Below are 22276 nucleotides of genomic sequence, written 5' to 3'. Positions count from 1 at the left end.
TCATATATGAGTTTCCTGTATATGAATGAGATGAACTTCATATATGAGTTTCCTGTATATGAATGAGATGAACTTCATATATGAGTTTCCTGTATATGAATGAGATGAACTTCATATATGAGTTTCCTGTATATGAATGAGATGAACTTCATATATGAGTTTCCTGTATATGAATGAGATGAACTTCATATATGAGTTTCCTGTATATGAATGAGATGAACTTCATATATGAGTTTCCTGTATATGAATGAGATGAACTTCATATATGAGTTTCCTGTATATGAATGAGATGAACTTCATATATGAGTTTCCTGTATATGAATGAGATGAACTTCATATATGAGTTTCCTGTATATGAATGAGAAGTGTGTGTAGGTGCTTCACTCAGCCTACTCGTGTCTTACTATAGGGCAGGATTTAGCCCTGTGACAGTTCAAAGAACAATCATGTCCCTTCAGTCACCTCTCCCAGAAATCCCATGGTAACCAAACGTAATTACTTTAAGTATGTGATTCATTGTAAACTACCAAACCATGTCTGTGTTTTGAGAAATAGGGCCTAAAAACAGAGGGAGTACTGCAATGATTTGGCCTGCGACCATTTCAGGCTCCAACTCCTCCTCAAGCACTTCCCTTAGCAATAGCCCTACAGGCTATCTGCAAAGACTGGATTGATGTGTGTGTGTGTGAGAGAGAGACCGTTTTGGTTACAATTAATCCTCTCAGAGACTACAGCTCTGGTGCCCCCCCCCCCCCCCCCCCCCCCCCCCGTGCCAATGAAGGAGAGGTCAAAATCAACATCTGAGCTCTCACTTCCTCCTTATTTTCACTCTCTCCCACCATCTCCACTCTCTCCCTCCACCGTCCCAGTCTTTCCCTGGTGTTAAGTTGAGTGGGGAGTTGCCATGCCAACCCAGAGTGGGGATCCCTGTTCGGAATAAGGCCACACAGCAGTAGCGGCATTAAACAGTGTGTGTGTGTGTGTGTGTGTGTGTGTGATGGATTCAGACCAGAACAATCTGTTAAATCAGGTCAATCATTTGTCAGACCTCATTTAGCACACGCACACACACTCTTTAAGAAAGACTCGGATCACAAATGAAATATGAAAACCTTTGTAGGAATCTGTATTTAAGATTGAACTCTACATACATTCATACATCTGTAGTGTTGAGGAACAGAGAGCGGACCGGTGTGTGTGTTCAGGATTCTTTACAGAATACAGCCAATGTGATCCAGAGACACATGTTATAATGGACAATAGGGGCAGTGATTCAGGACAAAGAGACTGACTGGAGAGGGAAAACAAAGTGTGTGTTATGTGTGTGATGTTAGTCGCTGTCTCTCTCCTCTCGCGTTTGCATCTCGCTGAGTGTACTCTCGTCAATGTTCTCCAGGCTGTCTGCGTGCTGGATGCTAAGCTCGGACACAGGGATTGTGGGAAGTGTAGTCTGCTCAGGGTAGAGCCAGGGCTTAAAGCCTGGGTTGTGTCTCTGCTTCCACTCTCCGTACTTCAGACACGCCTTACTGATCTTCTTCATCGCCTGCACACACACACACACACACACAGAGAGAGATCTGCATTTAGCCAGGGTTAAAAAGGAACACAAGCAGCAGAGAGCAGTTGTGTTATCTGCTGTACCATGTAGTAACCTAGTGATGGAGAGAGATGTCTGCTGTACCATGTAGTAACCTAGTCACGGAGAGAGATGTCTGCTGTACCATGTAGTAACCTAGTCACGGAGAGAGATGTCTGCTGTACCATGTAGTAACCTAGTGATGGAGAGAGATGTCTGCTGTACCATGTAGTAACCTAGTCACGGAGAGAGATGTCTGCTGTACCATGTAGTAACCTAGTCACGGAGAGAGATGTCTGCTGTACCATGTAGTAACCTAGTGATGGAGAGAGATGTCTGCTGTACCATGTAGTAACCTAGTGATGGAGAGAGATGTCTGCTGTACCATGTAGTAACCTAGTGATGGAGAGAGATGTCTGCTGTACCATGTAGTAACCTAGTGATGGAGAGAGATGTCTGCTGTACCATGTAGTAACCTAGTGATGGAGAGAGATGTCTGCTGTACCATGTAGTAACCTAGTGACGGAGAGAGATGTCTGCTGTACCATGTAGTAACCTAGTGATGGAGAGAGATGTCTGCTGTACCATGTAGTAACCTAGTGATGGAGAGAGATGTCTGCTGTACCATGTAGTAACCTAGTGATGGAGAGAGATGTCTGTTGTACCATGTAGTAACCTAGTGATGGAGAGAGATGTCTGCTGTACCATGTAGTAACCTAGTGATGGAGAGAGATGTCTGCTGTACCATGTAGTAACCTAGTGACGGAGAGAGATGTCTGCTGTACCATGTAGTAACCTAGTGACGGAGAGAGATGTCTGCTGTACCATGTAGTAACCTAGTGATGGAGAGAGATGTCTGCTGTACCATGTAGTAACCTAGTGATGGAGAGAGATGTCTGCTGTACCATGTAGTAACCTAGTGATGGAGAGAGATGTCTGCTGTACCATGTAGTAACCTAGTGATGGAGAGAGATGTCTGCTGTACCATGTAGTAACCTAGTGACGGAGAGAGATGTCTGCTGTACCATGTAGTAACCTAGTGACGGAGAGAGATGTCTGCTGTACCATGTAGTAACCTAGTGATGGAGAGAGATGTCTGTTGTACCATGTAGTAACCTAGTGATGGAGAGAGATGTCTGCTGTACCATGTAGTAACCTAGTGATGGAGAGAGATGTCTGCTGTACCATGTAGTAACCTAGTGACGGAGAGAGATGTCTGCTGTACCATGTAGTAACCTAGTGATGGAGAGAGATGTCTGCTCTACCATGTAGTAACCTAGTGATGGAGAGAGATGTCTGCTGTACCATGTAGTAACCTAGTGATGGAGAGAGATGTCTGTTGTACCATGTAGTAACCTAGTGATGGAGAGAGATGTCTGCTGTACCATGTAGTAACCTAGTGATGGAGAGAGATGTCTGCTGTACCATGTAGTAACCTAGTGATGGAGAGAGATGTCTGCTGTACCATGTAGTAACCTAGTGACGGAGAGAGATGTCTGCTGTACCATGTAGTAACCTAGTGACGGAGAGAGATGTCTGCTGTACCATGTAGTAACCTAGTGATGGAGAGAGATGTCTGTTGTACCATGTAGTAACCTAGTGATGGAGAGAGATGTCTGCTGTACCATGTAGTAACCTAGTGATGGAGAGAGATGTCTGCTGTACCATGTAGTAACCTAGTGACGGAGAGAGATGTCTGCTGTACCATGTAGTAACCTAGTGATGGAGAGAGATGTCTGCTCTACCATGTAGTAACCTAGTGATGGAGAGAGATGTCTGTTGTACCATGTAGTAACCTAGTGATGGAGAGAGATGTCTGCTGTACCATGTAGTAACCTAGTGATGGAGAGAGATGTCTGCTGTACCATGTAGTAACCTAGTGATGGAGAGAGATGTCTGCTGTACCATGTAGTAACCTATGTTTGAGATCTATATATTTTTATTTTATTTAACAAGGCAAGTCAGTTAAGAACAAATTATATTTACAATGACGGCCTACCCTGGCCAAACCCTAACCCGGGTGGGAATCCCTATCACAGCCGGTTGTGACACAGCCTGGAATCGAACCAGGGCCTGCACTGAGATGCAGTGCCTTAGACTGGGGCTCTCCCCCATCTTTCCTCATTCCCTTGAGATCCCATGGCCTATTTCAGCACACACACGTTTCTAGCCCAGGGAAGCGTAGGAAGGATCATACATTATACACAGGTGTTCTCCCGTGTGCACTGGGTCCAGACAACCAGACTCTGCTGAGAGAGAGGGTAACGCATGCCAGCTCCCCATCTCTCCCCTCGCTCCAGCATTATAATGTGGTGATGGGAGTGTGTACAGTGGGAGTGTAATGCTGGGCAGTGTAGCATTATAATGTGGTGATGGGAGTGTGTACAGTGGGAGTGTAATGCTGGGCAGTGTAGCATTATAATGTGGTGATGGGAGTGTGTACAGGGGGAGTGTAATGCTGGGCAGTGTAGGCAAAAGCAGTCTGGAATGTACTTACTTTGGGAGCCAGAAAGTGGGAAGACTTGTTAACAACCCACTTGGGTAGTGAACCTGGGAGGGAGAGAGAGATTGATGTTACACCATGTCGTGTAATCCGCGGTCAAATCACCCACTGTTTACAGATGTCACACACACACTCACACCAGAACAGGTGATTTAGAGAGAATTAGATGGAGATATTATCAAGAGCTTTATGATCTTAAAAGAGAGGGAATAACAGAGAAAAAGCAATACAAAGAGATGTAGAGAGAGAGCGAGAGAGATGGAAAAAGAGAGAGAAAGAGAGATGGAAAAAGAAAGAGAGAGGGAGGGAGGGAGGGAGGGAGGGAGGGAGGGAGGGAGGGAGGGAGGGAGGGAAAGAGAGTAGGAGAAGGAGAGAGAAATGAGAGGGACAGACCCTGACCTCCAGATCCATAGTTACTATGGCGATAGCTGTAGAAAGAAGGTCCTGAGTATGAATCATTCATTAACCCTCCAAGCACATTAACCACCTGGTGGCTGCTGAGGGGAAGACAGCTCATAATAAATCCTGGAATGGTATCAACGGAATGGTATCAAACATGACGTTTCCATTGACTCCATTCCAGCCATCACTATGAGCCATCCTCCCCTCAGCAGCCTCCACTGATATGTGTATGTGTGTATGTGTGTGTGTGTGTGTGTGTGTGTGTGTGTGTGTGTGTGTGTGTGTGTGTGTGTGTGTGTGTGTGTGTGTGTGTTTGTGTGTGTGTTTGTGTTTGTGTTTGTGTTTGTGTGTGTATTACCTTTTGGATCCACATGTGCCAGGTAGGTAAGAGTGCAGTGGTTCGGTCCATGGCTCTGGATCAGGTAGCCAGTCTGGATGGACACTGCTCGTACCATGTCCTTCTTAGGGGGGTATTTCTACAGGAATACACAGTGGAACATCCCTAGTTAGCACAGAACCGTCCATCTGAGGAAATGGTCTCAACTGCTGTACAGTTGAATCCAGTTATTTTTGTTTGTTCTGCATGAGTGCAGTACACGGCCAGAACATTCAACCAAAATGTATTTAAATAAAATGATGAACTCCCCTGCACTCAAACAGAGTTTAAATTCAAAACATGACAGTCACTTATCAGGAGTTTACTGCACAAAGTAATATTGTGGAGGGGTAAAGTGACAGTATGGATTCTCACTCTCACTCACTGTTACTATCCTAGTTCCGCTCTGGATCTCTGTCAGTTTTTGACGCTGGACCTGCCGTGCCCAATAACAGTCAACTCTTACACACTCCTCTCACTAAACTCAATGTGAGCAAAGTAGCTGTGTTTGTCTGCATGTAGGTTTGTCTGCATGTAGGTTTGTCTGCATGTAGGTTTGTCTGCATGTAGGTTTGTCTGCATGTAGGTTTGTCTGCATGTAGGTTTGTCTGCATGTAGGTTTGTCTGCATGTAGGTTTGTCTGCATGTAGGTTTGTCTGCATGTAGGTTTGTCTGCATGTAGGTTTGTCTGCATGTAGGTTTGTCTGGATCTAGGTTTGTCTGGATCTAGGTTTGCCTGGATCTAGGTTTGCCTGGATCTAGGTTTGCCTGGATCTAGGTTTGCCTGGATCTAGGTTTGCCTGGATCTAGGTTTGCCTGGATCTAGGTTTGCCTGGATCTAGGTTTGCCTGGATCTAGGTTTGTCTGGATCTAGGTTTGTCTGGATCTAGGTTTGTCTGGATCTAGGTTTGTCTGGATCTAGGTTTGTGTGTGGAAAGCAGAAGCTTAGAGCAGCAGTAGTCACAGGAGAGGTCAACTCAACATTGATCACTCAGAGACAGAAATAAAAAGAGAGAGGTCTGATTCCAAACCAAAGGTCTCATTGAACAGGAGAAGGGAGAGCAGTATTACAAAGGCTCCTCCAATAAGCTAAAGTCGAGGTTCTTCTCCACTTCTCAAAGATCCTCAAGGACAAATCGTGAAGGGCATAGCCACTGTACTGTCTGAGTGTTGAGGGACCTAACCCTGAGCTACCACTGCCCTATCCAACACACAGGCTTTATCCAGCGTTAGCAGTGGCACGGACCGATAAAGCTTTATTGAAATGCCAGAGGATTAAGTCAACTAATACACCCAGTCTTACTAAAGTGAGCAAATACTTCACTTACTGTAAACACACGACCCACCTTTATCAAACTGTACTTATGTACACACACACACACACACACACACACACACACACACACACAAACTAAAAACACCCCAAGACATGTCCATCTACAGCATGGTCATTTAAATAGAGTGGACAGTCCTACTGTAGCATTTGTTTCCCACTGGGGTCAAGGGAAACCATTCTGCAGGTCTGTTCTCTCTCTTCTGTTTCTACCTGCAGAGCGTTGTACAACCAGTCGGTTATCCACTGAGCCTATCCCAGACTCCAACCTGGTTCCTGGAGACATCGTCTAGGGCAACTGAGTCTAATAATTAGCTGCTTGATAAGCTGAATCAGGTTGGTTGCAACTGGGGTTGGAGCGAGAACCTATAGATGGGTAGTTCTCCAGGAACAGGGTTGGAGAGCCATGGACCAGGGGGCATAGTACAGGGTTCTGGACCAGGATTCTCTCCCTGTACATGTTTATACTCACGGCATGTTTGACAGAGTAGTTCATGATGATGTAATCACTGCCCATGGGCAGCCAGGAGCGCAGCGTGATGACGTCACGGTTCCTCAGCGGCTTGGGACACTTCCCTAGACACAGACGAAGAGGAGCCTCATTAACATATACACACACAGCTCCAAGAACGTGGGTGTGTGTGTGTGCGTGGATGTGTCGTACAGGAGTAGTAGCCCACGTCTGCGTTAACAGTGAGTTTTCCGATATCGAAGGTTTCGATGACGTTTGCGTCCCATTTCCTCCGGTACTCGATGTCATGGAGAACATCATACATGGTCTCAGCTGGCACGTCCTTACACGCCATCCGACACTGCAGAAGAGACACACACACGTCAACCATTAGTCGACCAAACACACACTTTAAAATAAATACTGTGCATACACAAACAACAAACACAGCTGACACCACCCTGATGCCAAATCCCTTCCACTACTGTGTGTGTTTTTACATGAAGAGATGGGCCAGTGGATACAGATGTGGCCAGTGGATACAGATGTGTCTCTAGCCTACAGCACCTAAACTGTAAATAACTAACACTATACAGACGACAAACACACAGCTACATGAAGGACAGTGTTAGAGCCTTCCTTAATCAAGTGGCTTGGAAGGGCAGAGAGAAGAGAGGGTAGAGCAGCGGTTCCCAAATTAGGGGTTGCGACCCCATGTGTTATCAAAATGGGGCCGTGGTAGAATTTCCAAAATCCTGGAAAAAAATTATAATAAATATATATATAAAAATATAAAAGCAATATGTAAAGTGTTGGTCCCATGTTTCATGAGCTGAAATAAAAGATCCCAGAAATGTTCCATACGCACAAAACTCTTCTTTCTCTCAAATGTTATGCACATATTTGTTTACCTCCTTGTTAGTGACAAGTGTGCAATATCAAGAAGCTGATTAAACAGCATGATCATTACACAGGTGCATCTTATGCTGGGGGCAAAAAAGGGCCAGCTTAAAATGTGCAGTTTTGTCACACAACACAATGCCACAGGTGTCTCTAGTTGAGGGAGCTTGCAATTGGCATACTGACTGCAGGAATGTCCACCAGAACTGTTGCTAGAGAATTTAATGTTCATTTCAGAACCATAAGCTGCCTCCAACATCATTTTAGAGAATTTGGCAGTATGTCCAACCGGCCTCACAACCACAGATCACATGTAACCACGGCAGCCCAGGACCTCCACATCCGGCTTCTTCAACTGCAGGATCGTCTGAGACCAGCTACCAGAACAGAGTATTTCTGTCTGTAATAAAGCCCTTTTGTGGGGAAAAACCTCATTCTGATTGGCTGTCCTGGCTCCCCAATGGATGGGCCTGGCTCCCAAGTGGGTGATTCTATGCCTACCCGTGGCTGCGCCCCAGCCCAGTAATGTGAAATCCATAGATTAGAAGGAATTTATTTATTTAAATTGACTGATTTCCTTATGAACTGTAACACAGTAAAAAAATTGAAATTGTTGCGTGTTGCATTTATTTTTTTGTTCAGTATATACACACCAAAATAATTGCTTATAATTAATAATTAATATTTGTATTTCAAAATCCTTGTAAATGTGGTTAACCTTAAAAATCGAAGAGAAAATTATTCAAATCTAAAAGTTAAAATTCAACTAGAGAGCGCCCTTAGATCATGGGAGAAGGCCGCACTTGACCGTTGCACTTGAATAATTCCCACGGAGAATGGCTAAGCCCGCTAAGCCCTATGAAACCACACACTATTGACGAGACTTTGATATTACCGGCCACAATATGTTGAAAACAATGTGTGGGGAGGCAGAGGCACAGAAACTCACACCTGGGGTGGCAGGTAGCCTAGTGGTTAGAGCATTGGGCTAGTAACAGAAAGGTTTCTGGATCGAATCCCCGAGCGGATAAGGTAAAAATCTGTCGTTCTGTCCCTGAGCAAGGCAGTTAACCCACTGTTCCCCGGGTGCCGATGACGTGGATTAACGCAGCCCTCCGCACCTCTCTGATTCAGAGGGGTTGGGTTAAATGCGGAAGACACATTTCAGTTGAAGCCATTCAGTTGTATCTTTCCCCAATACCTTTGTCAGACAACACTGTTAAAGGAAGAATGTATGCCATTGCAAGCAATCAAGAAGAAACAGACTGAACGACTCAAAGTCTTCAACTAATGCTCTCCAAGTGGACATACATAGGCTGTGAGAGCCGAGATGCTCATGAATTGACTTTTGTCCTCTACATGTCGGGGATGCTGTTCACCAGGACATATTGTTCTGTCTCACGATTCCCGAGCAGGAAACGGCACAGAGGATGTTCAGTGTGCTGCGTGGCCATATTGATGAAAAACAGATTCCATATGGAAACGTATGGCGGGCTTTTGCACAGATGGGGCTCCATCTATGGCGAGACGGCAGGCAGGCCTCTGCACTCTAATTATGAATGTCTCTCCCTCTATATGTATTTTGTATGTACATGTATGCATTGTATGATTCACCGAGAGCAACTGGAGGCAAAAGAGCTGAGCACAGAACTCTGAGATATACTGCAGCAGGTAACTTCCATTGTAAACTACATCAAACCACATCTACTGCACGCACACCTGATCTCAAAACTATGTGGAGAAACGGGATCAGAGCATGACAATGTTCTATTTCACACTGTTATCGAGGGGGAGTGTTGGAAAGATTTTTCTAATTGAGAGAGGAAATGCTGTCATTCACAATGGATGTATAAAAAATAAAAAATAAATTCAGATTTGACTTTCTGTGTAATGAAATGCAACTGTGTCTCCTTGCCTATGGAACAGACATATTTGGCAAACTGAACAAACTGAAAAATCTGTGGAAATACAAAAACATTCAATAGAGTGGCTGAATCCGTGGAATCAGAGGAAACAATGCTTATTGGAGAGTTTCAAAAGTGAACCACGCCCACTTTCCTCAGCTGTGCATGTTTCTAACAGGAAACAGCATCAGTAATGTCCCACACCAGTGATGACTGCTCACCTCCAACGCTTGAAGAGCACTTTGGGACCTACTTCCCAATCCATTTGACTGTGATCCTGGCTCAGTTGATGTGCTGGTAAGTGAAATCCAACAGCTGATCGAGCTGTCATGTGATCGAATGCTGCAGACAATGCATTCACGGGTCATTACAGAGGAGTTTTGGTTCCTGACTCATAGGGAATAACCTGCAGTCTCCCTCAGCATTAATGCCTCGTTCAAAACAACTCGGAACTTGGAAATCTCTGACTTCCGACTTCAGTGCGTTCAAGACAACTGGGAATTCTGGGGGGAAAACGAGTTCTGACTGGAAAAAAAGAATTTGATCGGTCATCCAACTCGGAATTCCAACTCGGGATTTTGAGCCTCTTTCTAGAGATCCGTTTCTGACCTGAAGATCACTGACGTCATGATTTGACCTCGTATTTTTCGTATTTGTCTTGAAAGCACCATAAAACTCATGGAACCCTTAACCAGGTCATATCTGTGTGAAGCTGGATTCAGTGCTCGTCTGCATTAAAACCAAATATTGATCCAGTTTGAATGTGACAGCAGAGACGAGGTGCGCACTGTGGACCACGCCCCCTGACTTTGACGCGACATGCATCAAGCCACACCCATCTCATTATTGGTGGTGAGATAAGATACATTATGTCAGACTAATTTGGAATTGACTCCAACAGCCCCATATTAAAAGTATGTGATGGTGAGTTGAGAAGACAATCAGAAATACTGTTAGAATGTTTTTCAATTGACTGCCATAGCCTCAATTAAAAGAGTAAACATTGACTGTTAATTACAAAATGGTTGGGGTCATAAGAATTTTCAGATATCAAAATGGAGAGGGGACAGAGAGAGGAGGGAAGGGAGGGAGAGAGAAGAGAGGAGGGAGAGAGAGTAGAGAAAGAAGAGAGAAGGGAGAGAGGGGAGAGAGAGTAGAGAGAAGGGAGGGGAGAGAGAAGGGAGGGGAGAGAGTAGAGAGGGGAGAGAGTAGAGAGGGGAGAGAGTAGAGAGGGGAGAGAGTAGAGAGGGGAGAGAGTAGAGAGGGGAGAGAGTAGAGAGGGGAGAGCGTAGAGAGGGGAGAGAGTAGAGAGGGGAGAGAGTAGAGAGGGGAGAGAGTAGAGAGGGGAGAGAGTAGAGAGGGGAGAGAGTAGAGAGAAGGGAGGGGAGAGAGTAGAGAGAAGGGAGGGGAGAGAGTAGAGAGAAGGGAGGGGAGAGAGTAGAGATAAGGGCGGGGAGAGAGTAGAGAGAAGGGAGGGGAGAGAGTAGAGAGAAGGGAGGGGAGAGAGTAGAGAGAAGGGAGGGGAGAGAGTAGAGAGAAGCGAGGGGAGAGAGTAGAGAGAAGCGAGGGGAGAGCGTAGAGAGAAGCGAGGGGAGAGAGTAGAGAGAAGCGAGGGGAGAGAGAGGGGAGAGAGTAGAGAGCTTGTTTGTGTGTGGGGGTGACAGTTTAATAGTAAAACCGTTGGCACAGAATTATGCCAATGTCAGGCTCTTAAAAATGAGAACGTGCACGAGCCCACACACACACCAGAGTTCGCCATCTCCATGGTTACCTCAGCCAAGGGAAGACTCCACACCACAACAACACAGACAGAAGATGGGGGAGGGGAGAAACTAGAGGTCGACCGATTAAATCAGCATGGGCGATTAATTAGGGCCGATTTCAAGTTTTCATAACAATCTGTAATTATGGCCGATTACATTGCACTCCACGAGGAGACTGCGTGGCAGGCTGACCACCTGTTACGCGAGTGCAGCAAGGAGCCAAGTTAAGTTGCTAGCTAGCATTAAACTTATCTTATAAAAAAAACTGATCTTAACATAAATCACTAGTTAAATACACATGGTTGATGATATTACTAGTTTAACTAGCTTGTCCTCTGTTGCATACAATCAATGCGGGGCCTGTTAATTTATCATAGAATCACAGCCTACTTCGCCAAAGCTCATTCACGAACAAAAGGACTGTCGTTGATCCAACGTGTACCTAACCATAAACATCAATGCCTTTCTTAAAATCAATACACAAGTATATATTTTTAAATCTGCATATTTAGTTAAAAGAAATTCATGTTAGCAGGCAATATTAGCTAGGGAAATTGTCACTTCTCTTGCGTTCAGTGCAATCAGAGTCAGGGTATATGCAGCAGTTTGGGCCGCCTGGCTCGTTGAGAACTGTGTGAAGACCATTTCTTCCTAACAAAGACCGTAATTAATTTGCCAGAATTTTACATAATCATGACATAACATTGAAGGTTGTGCAATGTAACAGCAATATTTAGACTTATAGATGCCACCCGTTTGATAAAATACAGAACGGTTCTGTATTTCTCTGAAAGAATAAACGTTTTGTTTTCGAAATGATAGTTTCCGGATTTGACCATATTAATGACCTAAGGCTCTTATTTCTGTGTGTTTATTATATTAAGTCTATGATTTGATATTTGATATAGCAGTCTGACTGAGCGGTGGTAGGCAGCAGCAGGCTCGTAAGCGTTCATTCAAACAGCACTTTCTTGCGTTTACCAGCAGCTCTTTGCAATGCTTGAAGCACAGCGCTGTTTATGACTTCAAGCCTATCAACTCCCGAGATTAGGCTGGCAATACTATAGTGCCTATAAGAACATCCAATGTTCAAAGGTATATGAAATACAAATGGTATAGAGAGAAATAGTCCTATAATAACTACAACCTAAAACTTCTTACCTGGGAATATTGAAGACTCATGTTAAAAGGAACCACCAGCTTTCATATGTTCTCATGTTCTGAGCAAGGAACTTAAACGTTAGCTTTTTTACATGGAACATATTGCACTTTTACTTAATTCTCCAACACACACTCCAACAAATGGAACATTCAGTTTAAATAATGAGTGTGTTCTGCTGGACACGGGTAGACACATGTGGAAGAGAAGGATGAGAGGGGATGAGTGTGTATCTGTATACCATCAGTGAGCAGGTTTTCCCCTCGGTCCTCAGGGTGTGTGTGGGCTGGAGAAAGTCCAAACAGTACCCTACAGTCTGACAGCTTGTTAAACCAGTCCAAACAGTACCCTACAGTCTGACAGCTTGTTAAACCAGTCCAAACAGTACCCTACAGTCTGACAGCTTGTTACACCAGTCCAAACAGTACCCGTCAGTCTGACAGCTTGTTACACCAGTCCAAACAGTACCCTACAGTCTGACAGCTTGTTAAACCAGTCCAAACAGTACCCGTCAGTCTGACAGCTTGTTAAACCAGTCCAAACAGTACCCGTCAGTCTGACAGCTTGTTACACCAGTCCAACAGTACCCTACAGTCTGACAGCTTGTTAAACCAGCCACATACAGTGCATGTTTCATTATTTATATGAGACTAAATTGATTTTTATTTATGTATTATATTAAGTTAAAATAAAAGTGTTTATTTAGTATTGTTGTAATTGTCATTATTACAAATATATATATATATATAAATAAATAAATAAACGACATCGGCTTTTTTTTTGGTCCTCCAATGATCGGTATCGGCGTTGAAAAATCATAATCGGTCGACCTCTACGAGAAACCCATAGAGTGCACTACTTTCAATCACAGCCACATGGGGATAACCCTGAACACTATATGATCAACCCCATCTTTCAACAGCCAAATCTACACTCTAACTATGGATCAATACTTCAAACTATCTTTCCCAGAGACTCAGAGTACCTCACCACGTACAATAGTAGTCTATACAGCTTACTATCTATGGTCATGAGGGCCTGTTATCAGTTCCTACTGCAGTTTCACTAGTGATTCAGTAACCCAACTCTCTCTCTCTCTCTCTCTCTCTCTGTGTGTGTATGTGTGTGTGTATGTGTGTGTGTATGTGTGTGTGTATGTGTGTGTGTGTGTGTGTGTGTGTGTGTGTGTGTGTGTGTGTGTGTGTGTGTGTGTGTGTGTGTGTGTGTGTGTGTGTGTGTGTGTTGGACTAAGGACTTAAAAGTCACAATGGAATTGAGAGAATAATGAAGCGATTGTGTCCGCAGGGCAGACTGAAACACGAGAGGGGGAGAGGGAAGACTTTCAATGTAATTCTATTAAACTAATTCAGTACAATCCTATACTGATGAGGGCAGGAGAGAGCAAAAACGAGATGGATCTCGTTTGTATCTGTATCTGTATACCATCAGTGAGCAGGGTTTCCCCTTAGTCCTCAGGGTGTGTGTGGGCTGGAGAAAGTCCAAACAGTACCCTACAGTCTGACAGCTTGTTAAACCAGCCCAAACAGTACCCGTCAGTCTGACAGCTTGTTAAACCAGTCCAAACAGTACCTGTCAGTCTGACAGCTTGTTAAACCAGTCCAAACAGTACCTGTCAGTCTGACAGCTTGTTAAACCAGTCCATACAGTACCCGTCAGTCTGACAGCTTGTTAAACCAGTCCAAACAGTACCCGTCAGTCTGACAGCTTGTTAAACCAGTCCAAACAGTACCCTACAGTCTGACAGCTTGTTAAACCAGTCCAAACAGTACCCTACAGTCTGACAGCTTGTTAAACCAGTCCATACAGTACCCTACAGTCTGACAGCTTGTTACACCAGTCCAAACAGTACCCTACAGTCTGACAGCTTGTTAAACCAGTCACATACAGTACCCTACAGTCTGACAGCTTGTTAAACCAGTCCAAACAGTACCCGTCAGTCTGACAGCTTGTTAAACCAGTCCAAACAGTACCCTACAGTCTGACAGCTTGTTAAACCAGTCCAACAGTACCCTACAGTCTGACAGCTTGTTAAACCAGTCACATACAGTACCCGTCAGTCTGACAGCTTGTTAAACCAGTCCATACAGTACCCGTCAGTCTGACAGCTTGTTAAACCAGTCCATACAGTACCCTACAGTCTGACAGCTTGTTAAACCAGCCACATACAGTGCATTTCAGAAACTATTCAGAACCAATTACTTTTACCACATTTTGTTACGTTACAGCCTTATTCTAAAATGGATTAAATAGAAAAACATTTCCTCATCAATCTACACACAAAACCCCATAACGACAAAGTGAAAACAGGTTAAGAAGTTTTACTAATTTATTTAAAATAAAAAACAGAAGTACCTTATTAATTGACCATGAATTGGAAAAGCACACACCTTTATTAAAATAAGGTCCCACAGTTGACAGTGCATGTCAGAGCAGAAACCAAGCCATGAGGTGGAAGGAATTGTCAGTAGAGCTCTGAGACAGGATTATGTAGACACACAGATCTGGGGAAGGGTACCAAAAAATGCCTGCAGCATTGAAGGTCCAAGAACACAGTGGCCTCCATCATTCTTAAACGGAATAAGTTTGGAACCAATAAGACTCTTCCTAGAGCTGGCCGTCCGGCTAAACTGAGTAATTGGGGGAGAAGGGCCTTGGTCAGGGAGGTGACCAAGAACCCAATGGTCACTGACAGAGCTCCACTCCTCAGTAAAAAGCACATGAAAGCCCACTTGGAGTTTGCCAAAAGGCACCTAGAGGACTCGCAGACCATGAGAAACAAGAGTCTCTGCTCTGATGAAACCAAGATTGAACTATTTTTGTCTGAATGCCAAGCGTCACGTCTGGAGAAAACCTGGCACCATCCATACGGTGAAGCATGGTGGTGGCAGCATCATGCTGCGGGGATGTTTTTCAGCGGCAGGGACTGAAAGACTAGTCAGGATTTAGGGAAAGATTAACGGAGCAAAGTAGAGAGAGATCCTTGATGAAAACCTGCTCCAGAGCGCTCAGGACCTCAGACTGGGGTGAAGGTTCACCTTCCAACAGGACAACAAACCTAAGCACACAGCCAAGACAATGCAAGAGTGGCTTCGGGACAAGTCTCTGAATGTCCTTGAGTGACCCAGTCAGAGCCCGGACTTGAACCCGATTGAACATCTCTGGAGAGACCTGAAAATAGCTGTGCAGCAACACTCCCCATCCAACCTGACAGAGCTTGAGAGGATCTGCAGAGAAGAATGGAGAAACTCGCCAAATACAGGTGTGCCAAGCTTGTAGCGTCATACCCAAGAAGACTCGAGGCTGTAATCACTGCCAAAGGTGCTTCAACAAAGTACTGAGTCTGAATACTTACTGTATGTAAATGTGACATTTGCATTTTTTTTATATACCTTTGCAAAAACATTTTTTTACATGTTTTTGTTTTGTTATTATGGGGTATTGTGTGCAGATTGGTTAGTGGAAAAACAAAGTCAAGGGGTCTGAAAACTTACCGAATGCACTGTACATGCAGAAGCATAGAGCAGCCTGCCTTTGTGTGTCAGTATAATGATGATGTGAGTTTAATAGAGATATTGATGATAATTCTTCTTCTCTCTCCCTCACTATCTCTCCCCTTCTCCCTCTCCCTCCCTCCCTACTGGGCACGGACACACACAACCATATTGAGACTAGAGGTCGGCCGATTAATTAGGACCGATTTCAAGTTTTCATAACAATCAGAAATCGGTAATTTCGCATTATATGCGTTGCATATAATTGATGCGGTGCGCATTCGCGAAAAAGGACTGTCGTTGATCCAACGTGTACCTAACCATAAACATCAATGCCTTTCTTAAAGTCAATACACAGAAGTATATATTTTTAAACTTGCATATTTAGCTAAAAGAAATCCAGGTTAGCAGGCAATATTATCCAGGTGAAATTGTGTCACTTCTCTTGCGTTCATTGCACGCAGAGTCAGGGTATAGGCAACAGTTTGGGCCGCCTGGCTCATTGCAAACTAATTTTCCAGAATTTTACGTAATTATGACATAACATTGAAGGTTGTGCAATGTAACAGGAATATTTAGACTGATGGATGCCACCCGTTAGATAAAATACGGAACGGTTCCGTATTTCACTGAAAGAATATATGTTTTGTTTTCGAGATGATAGTTTCCGGATTCGACCTTATTAATGACCTAAGGCTCGTATTTCTGTGTGTTATTATGTTATAATTAAGTCTATGATTTGATAGAGCAGTCTGACTGAGCGATGGTAGGCACCAGCAGGCTCGTAAGCATTCATTCAAACAGCACTTTCATGCGTTTTGCCAGCAGCTCTGCTGTTTATGAATTCAAGCCTATCAACTCCCGAGATTAGGCTGGTGTAACCGATGTGAAATGGCTAGCTAGTTAGCGGGGTGCGTGGTAACAGCGTTTCAAACGTCACTCGCTCTGAGACTTGGAGTAGTTGTTCCCCTTGCTCTGCATGGGTAACGCTGCTTCGAGGGTGGCTGTTGTCGATGTGTTCCTGGTTCGAGCCCAGGTAGCGGCGAGGAGAGGGATGGAAGCTATACTGTTACACTGGCAATACTAAAGTGCCTATAAGAACATCCAATAGTCAAAGGTATATGAAATACAAATCGTATAGAGAGAAATAGTCCTATAATTCCTATAATAACTACAACCTAAAACTTCTTACCTGGGAATATTGAAGACTCATGTTAAAAGGAACCACCAGCTTTCATATGTTCTCATGTTCTGAGCAAGGAACTTAAACGTTAACTTTCTTACATGGCATATATTGCACTTTTACTTTCTTCTCCAACACTTTGTTTTTGCATTATTTACACCAAATTGAACATGTTTCATTATTTATTTGAGGCTTAATTGATTTTATTGATCTATTATATTAAGTAAAAATAAGTGTTCATTCAGTATTGTTGTAATTGTCATTATTACAAATAAATAAATAAAAATCGGCCGATTAATCGGTATCGGCTTTTTTTGGTCCTCCAATAATCGGTATCGGTGTTGAAAAATCATAATCGGTCGACCTCTAATTGAGACACACAACACATGCATTTACATACGAGTTTAGAGAGACACAACACATGCATTTACATATGAGTTTAGAGAGACAACACATGCATTTACATATGAGTTTAGAGAGACACAACACATGCATTTACATACGAGTTTAGAGAGACAACACATACATTTACATATGAGTTTAGAGAGACAACACATACGAGTTTAGAGACACAACACATACATTTACATAAGAGTTTAGAGAGACAACACATACATTTACATATGAGTTTAGAGAGACAACACATACGAGTTTAGAGACACAACACATACATTTACATAAGAGTTTAGAGAGACAACACATACATTTACATACGAGTTTAGAGACACAACACATACATTTACATACGAGTTTAGAGACACAACACATACATTTACATACGAGTTTAGAGAGGGACACTTCCTCTCTGTGTGGTATCCTGCTATGAGTGGTAAGCAGACTGCTGTCCTCCCTCTCTGTGTGTGTATCCTGCTATGAGTGGTAAGCAGACTGCTGTCCTCCCTCTCTGTGTGTGTATCCTGCTATGAGTGGTAAGCAGACTGCTGTCCTCCCTCTCTGTGTGTGTGTGTATCCTGCTATGAGTGGTAAGCAGACTGCTGTCCTCCCTCTCTGTGTGTGTATCCTGCTATGAGTGGTAAGCAGACTGCTGTCCTTCCTCTCTGTGTGTGTATCCTGCTATGAGTGGTAAGCAGACTGCTGTCCTCCCTCTCTGTGTGTGTGTGTATCCTGCTATGAGTGGTAAGCAGACTGCTGTCCTCCCTCTCTGTGTGTGTATCCTGCTATGAGTGGTAAGCAGACTGCTGTCCTCCCTCTCTGTGTGTGTGTGTATCCTGCTATGAGTGGTAAGCAGACTGCTGTCCTTCCTCTCTGTGTGTGTATCCTGCTATGAGTGGTAAGCAGACTGCTGTCCTCCCTCTCTGTGTGTGTGTGTATCCTGCTATGAGTGGTAAGCAGACTGCTGTCCTCCCTCTCTGTGTGTGTATCCTGCTATGAGTGGTAAGCAGACTGCTGTCCTCCCTCTCTGTGTGTGTATCCTGCTATGAGTGGTAAGCAGACTGCTGTCCTCCCTCTCTGTGTGTGTGTGTATCCTGCTATGAGTGGTAAGCAGACTGCTGTCCTCCCTCTCTGTGTGTGTGTGTATCCTGCTATGAGTGGTAAGCAGACTGCTGTCCTCCCTCTCTGTGTGTGTGTGTATCCTGCTATGAGTGGTAAGCAGACTGCTGTCCTTCCTCTCTGTGTGTGTATCCTGCTATGAGTGGTAAGCAGACTGCTGTCCTCCCTCTCTGTGTGTGTATCCTGCTATGAGTGGTAAGCAGACTGCTGTCCTCCCTCTCTGTGTGTGTGTTTGTGGAGCTATTATGAGAAGGTCCATCTGTCCTGTATGAATTCACAGAGAGATAAACTCTGCATACAAACTGAGCAACACACACACACACACACACACACACACACACACACACACACACACACACACACACACACACACACACACACACACACACACACACACACACACACACACACACACACAATCCCCTGCAGGCATGAGTGCAGAGAGAGACCTCTCCTTAAGCACACATTAAACACTCCGTGGCATTACGCAAATCAGGCCAACGGACACTTCAGGGACAGATAGATGACAGCTAATATAACAGGTTTACTGCCTACCTACCAGACCCATCATAGGATCCCTTCTCTGACCGTCATATCTGTCAAAAATGTGTGTGTCAGTTAAGGTGCCTGCCATTCAGTAGCCCACCCTCACAGGTAGCAGAACAGACTACCTGCAGCTTCTTACATCACACACACACACACACACACACACACACACACACACACACACACACACACACACACACACACAGTTTGAGTTCACAGTAGCCTGCTCCTACAGTGTGATGTCAGAGATGATTAAACACGTATACAGTCCACACACATCCTGTTTGAGTTCACAGCAGCCTGCTCCTACAGTGTGATGTCAGAGATGATTAAACACGTATACGGTCCACACACATCCTGTTTGACCTTCTGTTTCTCTCTTCCCCTCCTCCCTTCATCAAACAACTCGGTGAACACCTGTTTGCCGGCTATCCTGCCACAGACCCGGATACACACACCTGACCCAGGCCCTGGTCTAATTCTGTCCTTTCTTCCTGTAAATAACACTTCCTTGCCCTCCTTTGAGTAATATTACGTAAGGGTTTGAATGTAGGTAATTGTATGCTTCCTACTATGGGACTGTGTGAACGAGGTAGCCCGTATGGTGCCCTCTGCTTTACACACATTCTATTCAGCTGTTTACCGGCCTGCCCTGTTCTCACCTTGATCTTGTGGAGTGACTTCTCCTCGTCTCCTCCAATAGTCTGGGTCCACACGGTCATGCCAGTCTTGTTGTAGGTCAGACTCCAGCCCTCCTCGCTCCCGCACTCCTCCTTGAAGTTGCTGAATGCCCGGTCGTCCGGGATCAACACCGATTCAGCTGACATGATCTGTCAGCGAAGAGCGCGAGCTCGCTCTTCTGTAGGTCACCGGGAAGAACAACGACGAGACCGAGCCGAGGTAGGGGAACTCCCGGTGGCGAAGAGACCCAATCCCGAGGAAAACTGGGACGAACGGGCGCCGGTGAAGAGTGACTGGAATAAACGGCGCACTCCTCTATCCTCGGAGTGAATTATTCATCTAATTTAATATATCGCCGAGCAAGCAACCCGCTAAACCGAGTCTTGTTATGATGGGTGTTAGAAAGGGGAGCTGCGCGCAATCACCGAAAGCGTACAAAAACGAAAGCACAAAAACACCGGTATAAAAATAACATATATTTCATAGAAACTATAGTCACGAGTGGAAGCTTTCCGGCTTTTATCGTATAACACTATTGACCCTCTGGCGTGAATCAATTGCAGTTCAATATGGTCCGCAGCAGCTATTTCAGGGAGCCATATGTTTCTGCTGTCTGACGGCGACTCGGCTGGAAATGAAAGGCTGACAAGTCCAAGGGCTATGATCAGTCGTTGCCCGTTTACATTTCAGTTCCCCTGCGTCGCTGTGTGCCCCCCTATGGTCCCTCGACGTCGTTAGAGGTTGATGGTGCAGTGTGGAGAAGAGAGGAAAGCGTTGGTGACACACAGAGAAGCGATAAAAGATTGACAATCGAAGTGAAACCGCCCACTCGGCTACGTGCACACACATCCTTCTATCAGGGACCAGAAATCAGCTGCGCGCCTGGTCCTATAAACTGGCGTGTGCTCTCCTCCCTTCCTCCATCCTTTTCTCTGTTGTTGTTTATTTCCTCACTATTTGTCTGTCTATTTCAACAACAGAACCATTACTGCGGGAGATGGCTTTGGGAAAATGCCTTTAGGAAGTGACGTTTCTAGGATTTGAAGACAATTGGAGGCTTAGCCCAAAGCCAGTAGGTGGTCTGGGGGCATTCTCCCCTGGCTAAAAATGAATTTCAAAAGCTAAATGCGTGCACTTTGAGATGCACTTTGCATCTGTAAACCTGGTGTTTACAAACACCACAGGAACAAGATCATCCACATGTGTCGATCAGATTTGTACTAATACTGTAGAACTTTGTTCTAAAGCTGTATCTGTACCCATTGGATGCAGTGATCACAATATAGTGGCTATATCCAGGAAATCCAAAGTTCCAAAAGCCGGGCCTAAAATAGTGTGTAAGAGTTCATACAAAATATTTTGCTGTGACTCTGATGTGGATGATGTTAAAAATATTTGTTGATGACTTTATGAAATTGCTTATTCCAATTATTAATAAACATGCACCTGTTAAAAACCTCACTGTTAAGGCTCCATGGATTGATGAGGAATTGAAAAAACTGTATGGTTGAAAGAGATGGGGCAAAAGGAGTGGCTAATAAATCTGGCTGCACATCTGACTGGCTGACTTACTGCAAATTGAGAAATCATGTGACCAAACTCAACAAAAAGAAGAAGAAATTGTATTATGATGCCAAGATCAATGATATAAAGAATGATGGGGAAAGTACTTTAAGTGAAATTATGGGCAGAAAGACAAATTCAACTACATATTTCATAGAATCAGATGGCTTATTCATCACAAAACCATTTGATGTTACCATTTATTTGAATGATTACTTCATTGGCAACAGTTACAAAAATCTAAACTTGCGATGCTTTTCTTTCAGAATTTGTTTTTTATTCATGAACATTGTATCCATGCATAAAAAAACTAATAATGAAAGAAAAGCATCGCAAGTTTAGATTTTTGTAAAGTTAGTGTGGGAGAGGTGGAAAAATTATTGTTTTCGATCAATAATGACAAACATCCTGGCATTAACAACTTAGATGGAAAGCTACTGAGGATGGTAGCTGGAAAGTCTTTGTCCTCAGGCCTGGAGGGAAGCCAAAGTAATTCCGCTACCCAAGAATGGTAAAGGGGCCTTTACTGGTTCTAACAGCAGACCATTAAGCTTGCTGCCAGCTCTTAGTGTAACCGATGTGAAATGGCTAGCTAGTTAGCGGTGGTGCGCGCTAATAGCGTTTCAATCGGTGACGTCACTCGCTTTGAGACCTTGAAGTAGTGGTTCCCCTTGCTCTGCAAGGGCCGCAGGTTTTGTGGAGCGATGGGTAACAATGCTTCGTGGGTGACTTTTGTTGATGTGTGCAGAGGGTCACTGGTTCGCGCGAGGGGACGGACGTAAAGTTATACTGTTACATTGATGCTGTTGACCCGGATCACTGGTTGCTGCGGAAAAGGAGGAGGTCGAAAGGGGGGTGAGTGTAACCGATGTGAAATGGCTAGCTAGTTAGCGGTGGTGAGCGCTAATAGCG

General features: G+C 44.3%; 1 protein-coding gene across 1 annotated transcript; it reads right to left on the bottom strand.

The window, feature by feature from the left end:
- Positions 1–1103: 1103 nt before the first annotated feature.
- LOC129821891 (START domain-containing protein 10-like) lies at positions 1104–20794 on the bottom strand. The gene is made up of 6 exons (XM_055879614.1): positions 19783–20794; positions 6855–7002; positions 6663–6766; positions 4840–4957; positions 4074–4126; positions 1104–1543 (listed from the first exon to the last, which is right to left on the bottom strand). Exons 1-6 carry the CDS (start codon positions 19945–19947, stop codon positions 1331–1333), a joined length of 801 nt encoding a protein of 266 aa, XP_055735589.1. The 5' UTR covers positions 19948–20794; the 3' UTR covers positions 1104–1330.
- Between the last annotated feature and the right edge of the window lie 1482 nt (positions 20795–22276).

The sequence above is a fragment of the Salvelinus fontinalis genome, chromosome 24 (genome assembly GCF_029448725.1).
Source record: "Salvelinus fontinalis isolate EN_2023a chromosome 24, ASM2944872v1, whole genome shotgun sequence".
Taxonomy (NCBI): domain Eukaryota; kingdom Metazoa; phylum Chordata; class Actinopteri; order Salmoniformes; family Salmonidae; genus Salvelinus; species Salvelinus fontinalis.
Note: the sequence above shows the minus strand (reverse complement) of the source record. Positions and strands in the feature narration are given on the sequence as shown.